The sequence below is a fragment of the Carassius carassius genome, chromosome 45, assembly GCF_963082965.1.
Source record: "Carassius carassius chromosome 45, fCarCar2.1, whole genome shotgun sequence".
Taxonomy (NCBI): Eukaryota; Metazoa; Chordata; class Actinopteri; order Cypriniformes; family Cyprinidae; genus Carassius; species Carassius carassius.
The window spans coordinates 3,923,963-3,937,203 of NC_081799.1; the positions used below are offsets into that span (position 1 = coordinate 3,923,963).

The 13,241-nt window shown below is 37.7% G+C and overlaps 1 protein-coding gene across 1 annotated transcript; it reads left to right on the forward strand.

Moving 5' to 3' along the window:
• The first annotated feature begins 5,286 nt into the window (after nucleotides 1-5,286).
• On the forward strand, nucleotides 5,287-12,244 carry LOC132127729 (transmembrane protein 150C-like). The gene is made up of 7 exons (XM_059539784.1): nucleotides 5,287-5,414; nucleotides 5,504-5,557; nucleotides 5,651-5,683; nucleotides 5,757-5,824; nucleotides 6,643-6,770; nucleotides 6,965-7,142; nucleotides 11,449-12,244. The coding sequence occupies exons 1-7, from the start codon at nucleotides 5,341-5,343 to the stop codon at nucleotides 11,655-11,657; spliced, it is 744 nt and encodes a 247-aa protein (XP_059395767.1). The 5' UTR covers nucleotides 5,287-5,340; the 3' UTR covers nucleotides 11,658-12,244.
• The last annotated feature ends 997 nt before the right edge of the window (nucleotides 12,245-13,241 follow it).

The following is a 13,241-nucleotide window of genomic DNA, read 5'->3' on the forward strand; positions in this document are numbered from 1 at the left end:
TAAATGAAAAGATTAAACAAGCTTCAGTCCAGGTTTGTTTAATCAGCTTTAATTCAAACAGACAGCAGCAGTCGTGTTGTGATGTGGATGAACAGCGTCATCTAGCGGAAATATAAACAATGAGAAAACTGGTGCAAGACAAGTGTATGCTGCAGAGGTTTTGCTGGTAGGCCTAGTATAATTGATCATTTTGAGTAACCGAGGAAACTTCCAAAGTGGAAGAAAATATTTAATTTTAGAGAACATATTGTCCATAACTTTGTCAACACACTTTGAGATTACTGTGAGATTACACAGGACTCAAATTTAATGAGAGAAGGCAACATCACAGGCATGTCAGGTTTTACTTATTCTGTGACTTCGTGGAGAATAAACACACACGTTTGTTTCTGTGAAATTTGGACATAGACTTCTATTACTGTTATACTGACCAAATGATATTTTATATCCCCTGACCCCAAACCCCTTATAGAAAACCTGTTTACATTGTTACACTTTCAGATAAACATCATTTATTAATGTCAAAGGTTACAGGTTTTACTATCCTTGTGGGGACATCTGGAACCTACAATGTAGCATAAACAAGTACAATCACACACACACAAACACACACACACACACTAGAAAACAGAATTGTCTCAGATTACATGATCACATTTTTGATTTACTTGTATTTGCATTTACAAAATGTGATTCCACACAATTACAGCTCTCGATTAAAGTTATAGCTACATTAGTATGCGCTCTAAGAAAAATCTCGATTTTATACTTAGCTATTGTAATTCATGGAGTAATTATTTAATAGTCTGATTCTATATTTAGATTACAAAATGGCATTTGAGACACACTAAGACTTATAGGTTAGCATATTGAGTGACTTCAGTTTATGTAACAGCACCTTAAACACTGGTTAAACTGGATCCATAGCAGTGAGACTCGCCACTTCCCCAACACTGACATCGACAGATAACTCGGTAACTCCAGATAACTGCACCCAGATCAGCTCCTTTTTAATGGTAAGTGAACATTGTTTGTCAAGATTAAACACACCAACACATTAACTTTAACAATCTTAGAAAATAACACTGTTCTTTCATGTTATTGTATCCTTGCACTGTGCAGAAATTCACATGTAACTCTAGAAACACTGTCACTGCTCATATTTTTACTGTATGGGTGGTACAGATCAGGGTTGTTAAACTTTCACCATCTTTTTGTTTGTTTTATATTTACCTTTTTAAATGTCAGTTTCGTTTGAGTTAGTTTTAATGTTTGTAAATGTGTATTTGACAAAGGTGGAATAGCCTAAATGATCAAAAGATAACACAATCTAACAACAAAACCGGTTTTTCTACTTCTCATAATGGTTTCACTTTGCATATGAAGCTGTTGTCACGATCCACACAAGAACGGAGGAAAATATCTAATTGCAGGAAGTTTTAATTAAGGGAAAACCGTACATCAAATCAGTCCAGGCAGGGGTCAAATGAAACCTAAAACAGGTACAAAATAAACGGGCAAATACAGAACTCAGGAGTGGCATGATAAATACAAGGACTCCGTAACATACTAAAACAGACAGGGTATATATACAGAGGGAAATGACAAAGCTAATGGGGAATTGGCTGAGTGCAATGACTAATGACCAGGGACAGCAGAGTGCAATGAAGAAACAGGGATCGTGGGGAATGTGGTTCAGGAAGTGACAGACACCGTGGGGAAGGAGGACATCTAGTGGTTACCAAGGGAACACAATCCAGACACTGTGACAAACCCCCCCCCCCTCTACAGAGCGACTACCAGATGCTCCAAGACGTCAGGGACAGGAAGTGGAAAAAAAAAAAACAATGAGACCAGGAGGGAGGTGGACTGGTGGAGGCTCAGGGGGAGGGACGGAGGGTCAGGTCCATAGAGGCGAACAAAGACAGGAAGTGAGGAAAAAAAAAAAAAAAAAAAAAAAAAAAAAAAAACCAACAACAACACCACAAGAAGACCAGGGTGTATCAGAGCGTTCAGGGGCCCAGGACAGTGCCGACCGGGCAGGATTCCAGGGTGGAGCAAGTGGAACTGGGGCCCACAAGCCCACCACATGAACATGAACAGGTTAAGTGTGGCCTCCTTGGCCATGATGATATGGTAGATGGCCTCCATGGCCCTGACAGGATAGGACGAGCACTCTGGAAGTTTGGCTGAGACGTGACGAGGCTCTGGTAGACCCGTGATGATTTGACTGGGTTCAGGAAGATCAACGGGGACCTGACCCGACCCTAGAAAGTCCACTGTGGCTGCCATCTTCTGCAGTGGCTCTGGGCTGGCGGCACGTGACGTGAACAGTCTCTGGATCGACAGACGTGTGCCTCCTCCCCCTTCTCCGTCCGTGATGGCAAGACGGCGGTTCTGATCCATCCCTCATGAGCCCAGGGTCGAAGGGGGGCCATGGTGGAGAGTGATGCCGGACCTCCTCTCGACCACCTACTCCTCTGCGACCTCCCGGGGTCCCACGAAAAACGACCAGACGGGTTCCCTCAAAACCATTTTTTCTCTCCCGCTCGATGGCTGGGGAAGAAACCTCAAAAAACATACCGCTGGATCTTTTGTGTGACGGAGTCCTTCTGTCACGATCCACACAAGAACGGAGGAAAAGAAGATCTAATTGCAGTAAGTTTTAATTAAGGGAAAACCGTACATCAAATCAGTCCAGGCAGGGGTCAAAACCAAGGTGGCAATTAAACATAAAACAGGTACAAAATAAACAGGCAAATACAGGACTCAGGTGTGGCGTGATAAATACAAGGACTCTGTGACACATACTAAAACAGACAGGGTATATATACAGAGGGAAATGACAAAGCTAATGGGGAATTGGCTGAGTGCAATGATTAATGACCAGGGACAGCTGAGGGCAATGAAGAGACAGGGATCGTGGGGAATGTGGTTCAGGAAGTGGGACATTAAGAAGGAGGACATTTAGTGGTTACCCAGGGAACACAAACCAGACACTGTGACAGCTGTAATTATGTTTTTATTCACAGACCATGAAAAAAAAAGAATTAGGATTTACTTTTTTTCAGAAATTGATAGTAGTTGATTGAAATGTGACAAATAATTATATAGAAACAACAATGCCTACATTAAACGTTAAATTAATTGTATTTTCTTGTTAAACGTATTTAAATAACGTTGGTTTCATTATTTAGGAAAATCATTCTATTCTATTCTATTCTATTCTATTCTATTCTATTCTAACCCTTGGCCTGCTGTAGCGCTCCGCGGTGCAGTTGAGATGCTTTGCGAATCGGTTCGTATGAATCCTTAAAAAGAACCGGTTCAAAAGAACGACTCGCTTGCGATTCGGACATGACTACTACGCGCAATGTCAGTCTGGGAAACACCGGACCGAGTCCGTCGGCCCTATCCGTGCAGAAAAGACTTCACACCGTATTTCTCTCCCGGTAAAGCCAAACCCGTTCACCGGCTCTCTCATACAGCCCAGTGCAAACATGTCTGTCCTGCAGTCCTAATGAAATGAAGAGGACACGGGCTTCATACGCGACAGAAGAGTGTGCTGGCTACAAGGTGTGGGTTTATACCCGTCGTTCATAATAAAGTGATTTAAACCTTTTATTAAATGACGCGATGATCTCCCATTTTAATGGCGAAGACAATACGGCTCTTTGACAGCTTTACAGATAAACATCGTGTATTAATGTATTATTTCGGACATTTCATGCTGTGTATTTCGATTCAAAGTGAACATAGTTATGATTTGGGCTTGTCCTCTAAACTAAGGTGGCATCTTATTATTCTGAGTCTTAAGAAATACAGATGTAACATGACGGTTTTTAAATTTTGCATTGGTCCTATAGGCTGATAAAGTCCATCACATTAAGCTGATAATGAAGTTAGCCCATGCATTATCCCATACTCTTTCTGCAGCTGGATGTGTGAATGTGGGATCAGGGACATGCTCTTGATCTCTGTCTCTATTTCAGCACTAGGAGCTGTCCACAAGCACCAAACCAATAAATCATGGGCTTATAGTGATCGATGAACCTGCTGTCATATTAACAGCACATGCTTCATAGATGCTTTCAGATGTACAGATGGCTTTTGGTTTTGTCTCTGTAGACTGAACCCTGTCAACACATCAGATATTCTCCAAGAAATCTCGAGGCTGGTCAGTGGCTTGATTCCTGTCTTATTCACTATAAAGTGCAACAGTAGGGTACTGCAAGTAAAAGTTCATCCCTATTATTACCTGAAGAGTTGTTAAGTGATGATATATAGATGATATATGTGATATTTAATGGTGTAATGGCTGAATTATTAATAAGGAACCTCATTACCCATAATCCATGATGAGAGTATAATGTAAAGTAGTAAATGTTGACAGGATTGTCTTTTTTTATTACAGTCACAAAACTACGCACTCTCAGTGCAATTAAGATACCTTTTATTTCCTTAATATATTACCTGAAAGTAATATTCATATATATATATATATATGTATATATATACTATTAAAAAAAGAAGTACACTACAAGTGCACTTTCAGTAGAATTAAGCACACTTCTTTTCAGAAGGTAAGAACTAAAATTTTTGAATAAACTTGTAATAAATATCCTTTTTGATTCAGTTACATAATTCACAATGCTTCGAGAGATCAGTAGTTCATGATTTCAGATTTAAATTTTAAATCGTATGTTCTAATGTTGCAAATAATTTTTTATTAATTTTATTTATAATTTATTATTTATTTTTTTGATTCATGTAAAAACATTATTGGATAAACAGAGCTGAGTAGTATAACTGATTACGTATAATCTGGATTTTACTAAAAATAAGTACTTGTATTTAGATTATATTGCATTTTAAAATAATCATAATCTGATTACAATGGCAGCAATTTATAGATTTTCCCTAATTCTTCTTTTTTTCATTTAAAGTTCCCTTACAAAAAATCATTCTGATGTTTAGATTTGAAAAGCTTAATGTTAAATGCATTTTATGATATCAAAGAATGAACTATATTTCATATAAATGTGGTACATTTTATGGTATGTTTAAAACAAGTTATAGGTAAAAATCATGTCAAAATAATCTAAAAGTAGTCAGAATGCATTACCGAAAGTGAGTAACTCAGATTACTTTACTAACTACAATTTTTATGATGTAATTTGTAATGGACTAACATTTGTAAGTAATCTGGATTAAGGGAAAATATATATAAACATATAAAAATGGGGCAACCACTGTTGCACTTTAAAAGTGATTCATTATAAATGTAGGATATTAGGATATGTTGTTGGTTTTATTGCAGGGCTGTTTTATTGAGGAGACATGAGGAAGTGCAGTCCATGGATGTTTCTGCCTGTAATGTTTTCTTTCTTCACAGCTGCTGGTCTTTGGGTCGTGTGAGTATCTGACACCTGCTTCGCCTGTTTCCATGTCAATGATTTAAGCTGCTGTTAACATAAATGTTATATAATTTCATTCTAAACAGGTATTTCATTGCTGTGGAGGGTGAGAAAATCACCCCACTCAGTGCAGAGTACAAGTAAGGCCAAATCCCTTTATTGCAAGACAGTTATGTCATCTAAGACATCAATATTTATGCCTCCTTCAAACTTATTTTCCGTACTTATTTTAGTAGGTCAGAATCGAAATCTCCTCCATATATCAGGTAAATCTATATGAATTGCATGATTCGTTTAGAGGCCTGGTAACTGTTCTTATGCGCTGTCTTTACTGTTTAGTTTTGCAGGCAATGCTCCACCTGCCAGCTGTGTGTTCAGTCAAGTCATGAACATGGCAGCCTTTGTGGGTATGAATGGTGCTCAGATCCTATCAGAGGACTTGGTCTTATAAAAAGAAAGAGCTAAGAGCTATTATAATGACTAATATAATCATCATTTCATATAGACTGAAATTGTAGCCTGATGCAATTGTTGTTGCACTGTCCTCCAGCATCATATGAACATCAGTTTAGTTAGGAATAGTTCACCAAAAAAAAAAAAAAAAACATTTCAAACATATCATTTTTTTTTTTACCAATTCAAGATGTTGATGAGTTTGTTTCTTCGTCAGATTTGGAGAAATGTAGCATTGCATCAGTGTCTCACCAGTGGATCCTCTGCAGTGAATGGGTGCCATCAGAATAAGAGTTGCTTCCTCCAGTGAAGAAGTCCATCTCCTTTGTCCCTCACATCAGTCCAGCCACATATTAGAGCTGTTTTGCACTGTTTTCTTTTGTAAACGGTGCTTAATCTGTGCAGATTTCTCTCTTGATTCAGACCAAACCACTTTATAAACTGGAGGAAGTAAGATTATGAACAGAAGACTTGTATCTTAGCTGGAAGCAACAGTTTGGAGTTAAAAACACCTTAATTATGGGTTTGTTTCTTACAAACACACAGCTTTTGTCTTCTCCAAATGTTAACTGATGGACTGGTGTGCTGTGGATTACTGTGATGTTTTTATCAGCTGTTGTGAATCTCATTCTGACGGCACCCATTCACTGCAGAGCATCCATTGCTGAGACACTGATGCAATGCTATATTTCTCCAAATCTGATATTCATCAACATCTTGGAATGAATGTAGAATTGTTTGAAATGAATGTTGATGGTGTCTTGGGCTCCAGGCTTCATTCTGGGAGTGCTGCGATATCTGCAGCTGAAGCCCAGAGTACATAAACCCTGGCTCAACATCAGCAGTCTGGTGGCTTTGTCTCTTGCCTGCTTTGGTATGACTTTAGTTGGGAATTTCCAGGTATGATTTATTTTTATTTTTTTGCAAATACAGTACTGAACCACTTATTTTTTCTCTCTTTTTTTGTAACAGATTAACAGACAGATATTCTTTCATGCCAAAATGAATAATTTTTACACATTTTTCATAATATGTACTATAGAAGCCTGCATTTCTTGTTAAGTGATTATTCATCATTTGTTTTGCTGATCTAGCTGTTTAACGTTGAGGAGCTGCACAACATTGGCACGTTTATGACCTTTGGTCTAGGAGCACTGTTCTGCTGGGTCCAGTCTTTCATGACCCTAAAGGTCAACCTGAGGAATGAAGGCAGGCGAGCAGGAATCCCTCGCTTCCTGTTGTCCGGAGCTGTAACTTCCTGCATGTTGCTTTGTATCCTTTTTCCTTCCACTGTAACCTCACATACGTAAAACAACGCTTTTTATAACATGAATCCAGCTGTAAGTAAATGATATGGCTGGGTGATAACGCCAGAATGTCCTGATTTCTGATGATATGCATCATACATCTAGCTCTGAAATATCTAAATATGTAATTTCAAACAAACCCACTGTTGTCAGAGATCCAAAATTATAAAAAAAATGTTGAACATCAAACATTTTGAAAAAGGCGTTTTACCATTTGAACAAAGCAGCATGAAAAAACTCTTTCCACTTTATATACACCCCCTTTGCAGAAAAATAAGTGTACTTTTTTTTTTTAATGGTTCTTTCATGTATGTATATTGCATGCAACTAACCCCACACCAAACCCGAACACTTTGAAATGAAATGTGTAACCTACAATTCATAATACACTTTTAAAAAAGTGCACTTTGTAATAATGTCAAATTAAACATTTTACTTTAAAGCAATCATTTTAATACAACGATATAAATAATAATAAATAATATAAAACATTTGGTCATACTTTAAAGCAATACTCTAATTTTAAGTGCTGACAAACATACCGTACTAAAGCACATGTAAAAAGTAATGGGTCATATGACGTTGCTTAACATTATTTGGTTTAATGAATTGTTTATGCAGTTTAAGGTTAAAAAACAAATTTTTAACAAATCCACATACTGTACATTATTGTTTCCCCTCTATGCCCCACCTTCTGAAACATGTCGATTTTTACAAAGCTAATCGGTCTGAAATGCAAGGTGTGCTCTGATTGGCCAGCTATCCAGTGCGTTGTGATTGGCTGAATTCCTCAAGCGTGTGACGGAAACATTACACCCCTTAAGATCGTGATGAGTGTCCTGGCATGACCAGACAAAACCAATAAAACCCATTACAAACGAGGCATTTGTTGCATCCAGTGGGGGCATAATTACTGATTATACTGATATAAGGCCCGTTCACACCAAGCACGATAACTATAAAGATAACGATAAATATATAGTTCTAAAAATCATTCTCAATATTTAACAATAGCAGAGTCCACACCACATCTATACCGATAAAGGCACAGAGAAACGATATCGTTGGAATCACTTTCAGAATTTTTTTTCCAGCTGGTGAACGATACAAATATTGACAGCCAATCAGAATCCATCCTGCTATAACCAGCTGGAAAATTTAAAGTGGCAGACGCACGTGCACTTAATAAACAGACGATATTGTTCACTGGTGTGGACGCTAATATCGTTATCTCTATAGTTATCGTTCTTGGTGTGAACAGGGCTTTACACTGTCTTTTTACACATTGCACATTAAAAGACAATAGAATTATGAAATTACATAAAGAAGTCCTACTTAAGTGTGTCAAAAAGCTAAAGTTCGGCTAATTTAATCTAATATGAATTTAAACTATAATACAATTTCATTTAATAGCAGCAACATGTAATTAAGTGTTCGAAAACATTGCGTTCACTATGCACTGAACAGTATATTCTTTTGAAAGCATACTATTTCCATAAGTAGCATAATAAAAAAAGCTTAACTGTACTTGATTCTCAAAAAAAATGGGGAAGCCCATTTTCGAGACTTTTTAATTTCTGAATATTTCTTAGAACTGCAAATTTAGATCATGCAATACTAACATTATAACTACTTTATTACTATTCAGGAGGCAAAAACCAGCTTCCATACAAAGGCAATAACGATATAAAAGAAAGAAAATACACCTTTACTTTAAGCAAAAAATTTTATTTAATATAAAAAGGCCATGCAAAGACATGCATGATGTAAGTGATGACAGAAAAGAACCGCTGAATCAGACAATTGATTACTACATGATATCACCACTAAATTTTATTCGCATACAGCACACAAGTTCGGAAACATCAACAAAAAATATTTTCTGAAATACCTTATTTCTTTCATGAGATAGTGAACATCAAATAAAAATGATATGAAAAATTTCCCTTGACCACACAAATTTTTTTTACATTTTATTTTTATCACCTATATCTCAGCGTGAGAATATTCAAATGCAAAGACTTTTCCCCCATAAAAATAGACCAATTTCTATCAGATACATATCAGATTTCTATCCTACCTTTTGACTCTCCTGGCTAAGGTCTTGGAGTTATGAGTCATTATTTTTGTGTATGGCACTCAGAAAACAACAGTCTTAAGAATTCCTTCAATTAGTTAGTGTGCGATCACCACAAAATGAAACCGATAACATGCTAAAACATTTTTTTTTTGAACATCAAATTTTTTTCTCCCTCATTTCTGTTCTGAGATATTGAATGTCAAACAAGACATATGAATAAATTATCTAGAGCACTCAAATTTTTCTTACATTTTTATCATCTATTTCTTAGCAGGAGAATGTCCAAAATGAACAATTTTAGGTCCAAAAAGAGGACGTGTGCGGGAAAAAGGTCACTTACATCACGGCAGCGTACAACACAAAAACCTCACGCTGGAAACACTTAACGTAACGCGTAAATGCGCGTTAACTAACGTAAATCAAGCAAGCTAGTATGCATGGGCCACGAATTGCTGGTCAAATAACACATTAGGGGACCAGAGGGAATAATATGGATTTTTTTCTTTCCAGAAAACATCTTGCACAAAATAAATTCAAGCATTTTCAAGGACCTATATCTATGCATGTTTGTTTTCTAAAACTTTCCAGGGCCTTTTTTTTCCAGATTCACAAACTTTCAAGGATTTCAAGGACCTGTGGGAAACTATCATACAGCTTTTACTGGAAAACTAACAATGAAATGTATTTTTCTACCTGTTAGATGGTGCTTTATTAACGTCTACATCTACCCCAACTCTAAACTTACCCCTTACAACAATGCAAAAATAGAAATGTTTATTGAATAGCATGACAAGATATTAAGCTGTATTGATGCACGCATGCCCAGTAGCCACAGCGGTCTCCCTTCTAGCCTTGAAGCGATAGTTCACCCAAAAATGACAATTCTGTCAGTTACTCACCCTCATGTCGTTCCAAACCTGTTAGACAGTCGATCATCTTCAGGACACAATTTAAGATATGTCTGATGCAATCTGACAGCTCTCTGACCCTCCCCAAAACAGCAAGGGTCCTTACACGATCAACGCACAGAAACGTAGCAAGGACATCGTTAAAATAATCCATGTGTCATCAGGGGTTCAAACGTAATTTATTAAAGCTACTAGAATACTTTTTGTGCACAAAGAAAACAATATACCGTATTTTTCGGACTATAAGTCGCACCTGAGTATAAGTCGCATCAGTCCAAAAACACGTCATGATGAGGAAAAAAACATATATAAGTCGCACTGGACTATAAGTCGCAGGACCAGCAAAACTATGAAAAAAAGTGCCACTTATAGTCTGGAAAATACGGTAATAATTTAAAGTGCCCATATAATGGATTTAAGAAAGTTACCTTTCAGGCAGTGTGCAACACAGCTCTAATTGAATGAAAACATCCCACAAAGTCTTAAATCTAAAAGTGCACAGTGTATAAAATTATTGTCTCTCAAAAGAAAGAGTCGACTCTAAATCATTGATACGAGTCGTTTTTAAAACGAATCCCAAGTCGTTTCATGAAACATTAGCATATTGCCCACCCACTTGTTGGTCTTAATGAAAATGCATTTTTTTTTACCCTGTACACAAAGCAGCACTGCGCTCACAAACGCTGCTTTATCAGGCATTAAAGGCATGATCCAATCGACCAATCACAGCAGACTAATGTCACGCGAAGGCGGGGTTTGGAAAAATGAATCATTGACAAATCGTATGGAAGAAGTGTTGAGCAAGTAAGAAAAAAAATATATGGATATCATAAGACAATGAAAGTGTTTTTTTTTGTGTTTTCCTTGCATGCATGACCCAAAACATGAACTTTTCATTACCCATAATAGGGGCACTTAAAAAATTCTTCTCTACTGAAAGTAAACAGCGCTGATTACGTTATTATGGTTTTCTTTGTGCACAAAAACTATTCTCGTAGCTTTATTCAGGATTACTTTAACGATGTCCTTGCTATGTTTCTCTGTGTTGATCGTGTAAGGACCCTTGCTGTTTTTGGGAGGGTCAGAGAGCTCTCAGATTTCGTCACAAATATCTTTAATTGTGTCCTGAAGATGAACGGAGGTCTTACAGGTTCAGAAGGACACGAGGGTGAGTAATTAATGACAGCACTCTCATTTTTGGGTGAACTATCGCTTTAACCCCCTACTTGTTCAAAAGCTTCTTCTCCTCTTTCTCATATTCCAGCCTTGACGGCAGATCTCAGACTTCGCTCTGATGGCTCAGCGGCTGCACATGCACGCGGCCCGTGCTCAGTGGGCTCTGGTCATGTTCTTCTTGATGTACCTGGCCACGTTCTCCATTGAGTTTCGCCACTACCATTTCGAGATTGTGTGCAGTGACGAGCAGGACCCTCCACTCAGCCTCTCCGAGAGCTTCTCCGAGGTCTCCGAGTATCAGTCCGACCAGCTCTAGTCCCACTCTTCAGCATCTGTGGAGCCTCGTACTTCTTCCAGTGTTCACCAGTGACCAGTCCTGCATGTAAACTGAATGCAATCTCTCTAGGAAGACCTTCGGACGAGTACGTCTTCTGAACCTGTTGGTAGGCTTTTGCAAAAGCAACAAATTCTCGAAATGCACAAGGATTTACTGTGACGTGCTCTATGTTTGTGTGTCAGATGAGCGAAGCAACAAGGACACTTCCAAGGAGAAAATCTGAATACAGGAACAGTTTCTAGCAAGATAATGCATTAAATGTACAATTTGTAAGATATTTGCAGTAAAATATCCAAAAACCACTAGGCTAGTGTTATATATTTTGTCCACTTTACTAACAATATCTCTAATGTTTTCAACTACTTGTAAATCATGAGAAAATCCCCATTCTAAACAGTGACACGGGGCAGTGCAGTCGCCTGTCAATGACGTTAGTTACCCTTTGTTACCGCCTTTACTGACGTAGAAACCACATGACAACAGTCTCGTGGACAAATGCGTAAGTAGCTTCACGACAAACTTCAGATTGAAAGAGATGCCGATCTCGCTTGTGTTTTACTCGACAGGTGAGTTGTTTTGATTCGTATCTTTACAGATCAACAAGATTAGTATTATGAGGCATATACGCCAAACGCGGGGCATCGCGTCTCTAGACCCGCGCGAGGACGAGTTTGATCCATAGTCTGATCACGTCTTTACATTGACTTTGTATGTAATCTACTCGCGCAAAATTCCATGATTTATCATTCCTTCTGATTGATGGCCGTCAGCGGTTGGGTAGAAGACAACACATCCCATCATTCCACGCTCCTTAGCGTCATCAAACCACACGATTGTTATTGTTTTGATAGTGCGCCCTCTAGTGGCAGGTCCTACAACCTGTACCTTTAAGAATCATTGTTTATATTCTGTTGTTGTTTACCCTTTTGGTTACTTCAAATCCGTATGCTGTTATTATTTTTTTTTTCCTGTGAAAGCTTCTGAAGACACCGCATACAGGTTTAGAAACTTCATCTAAAGGGACAGTTCAAACCAAAATACAACTTTTGTCATCATTTACTCACCCTCAAGTTGTTCCAAACCTGTAGTTTCTTTCTTTTGTTGAACATTAAGATATTTTGAAGAACGTTGGTAAGCAAACAGTTGCTGATAGCCATAGTATAAAAAAAAACCAAAAAAACTATGGAAGTCAATGGCTACCATCAACATTCTTCAAAATATCCTCTTTTGAGTTCAACAGAACATACAGATTTGTAACAAATTGAGGGCGAGTAAATTACTATTTTTATTTTTGGGTAAACTATACCTTCAATATCAAGAAGAAACTCCATGTGAAATTGAATCATAGATGTATTGTATTCATGCAACCGCATTTAATTTTGAGCCTGTCCTGCATAATCTTATACAGTTTTTTTCTATACTTGATATTGAGGATTGTCAAACATCTCTGACATTGGTCATAAACCTGTATTTTGTCACTAAAACAGACATCTGTTCTCGGGTGCTGGTGTATCTAGATGTTATAAATGTGATGTGTTCGTTGTGTCCATTTGGAATAAAATT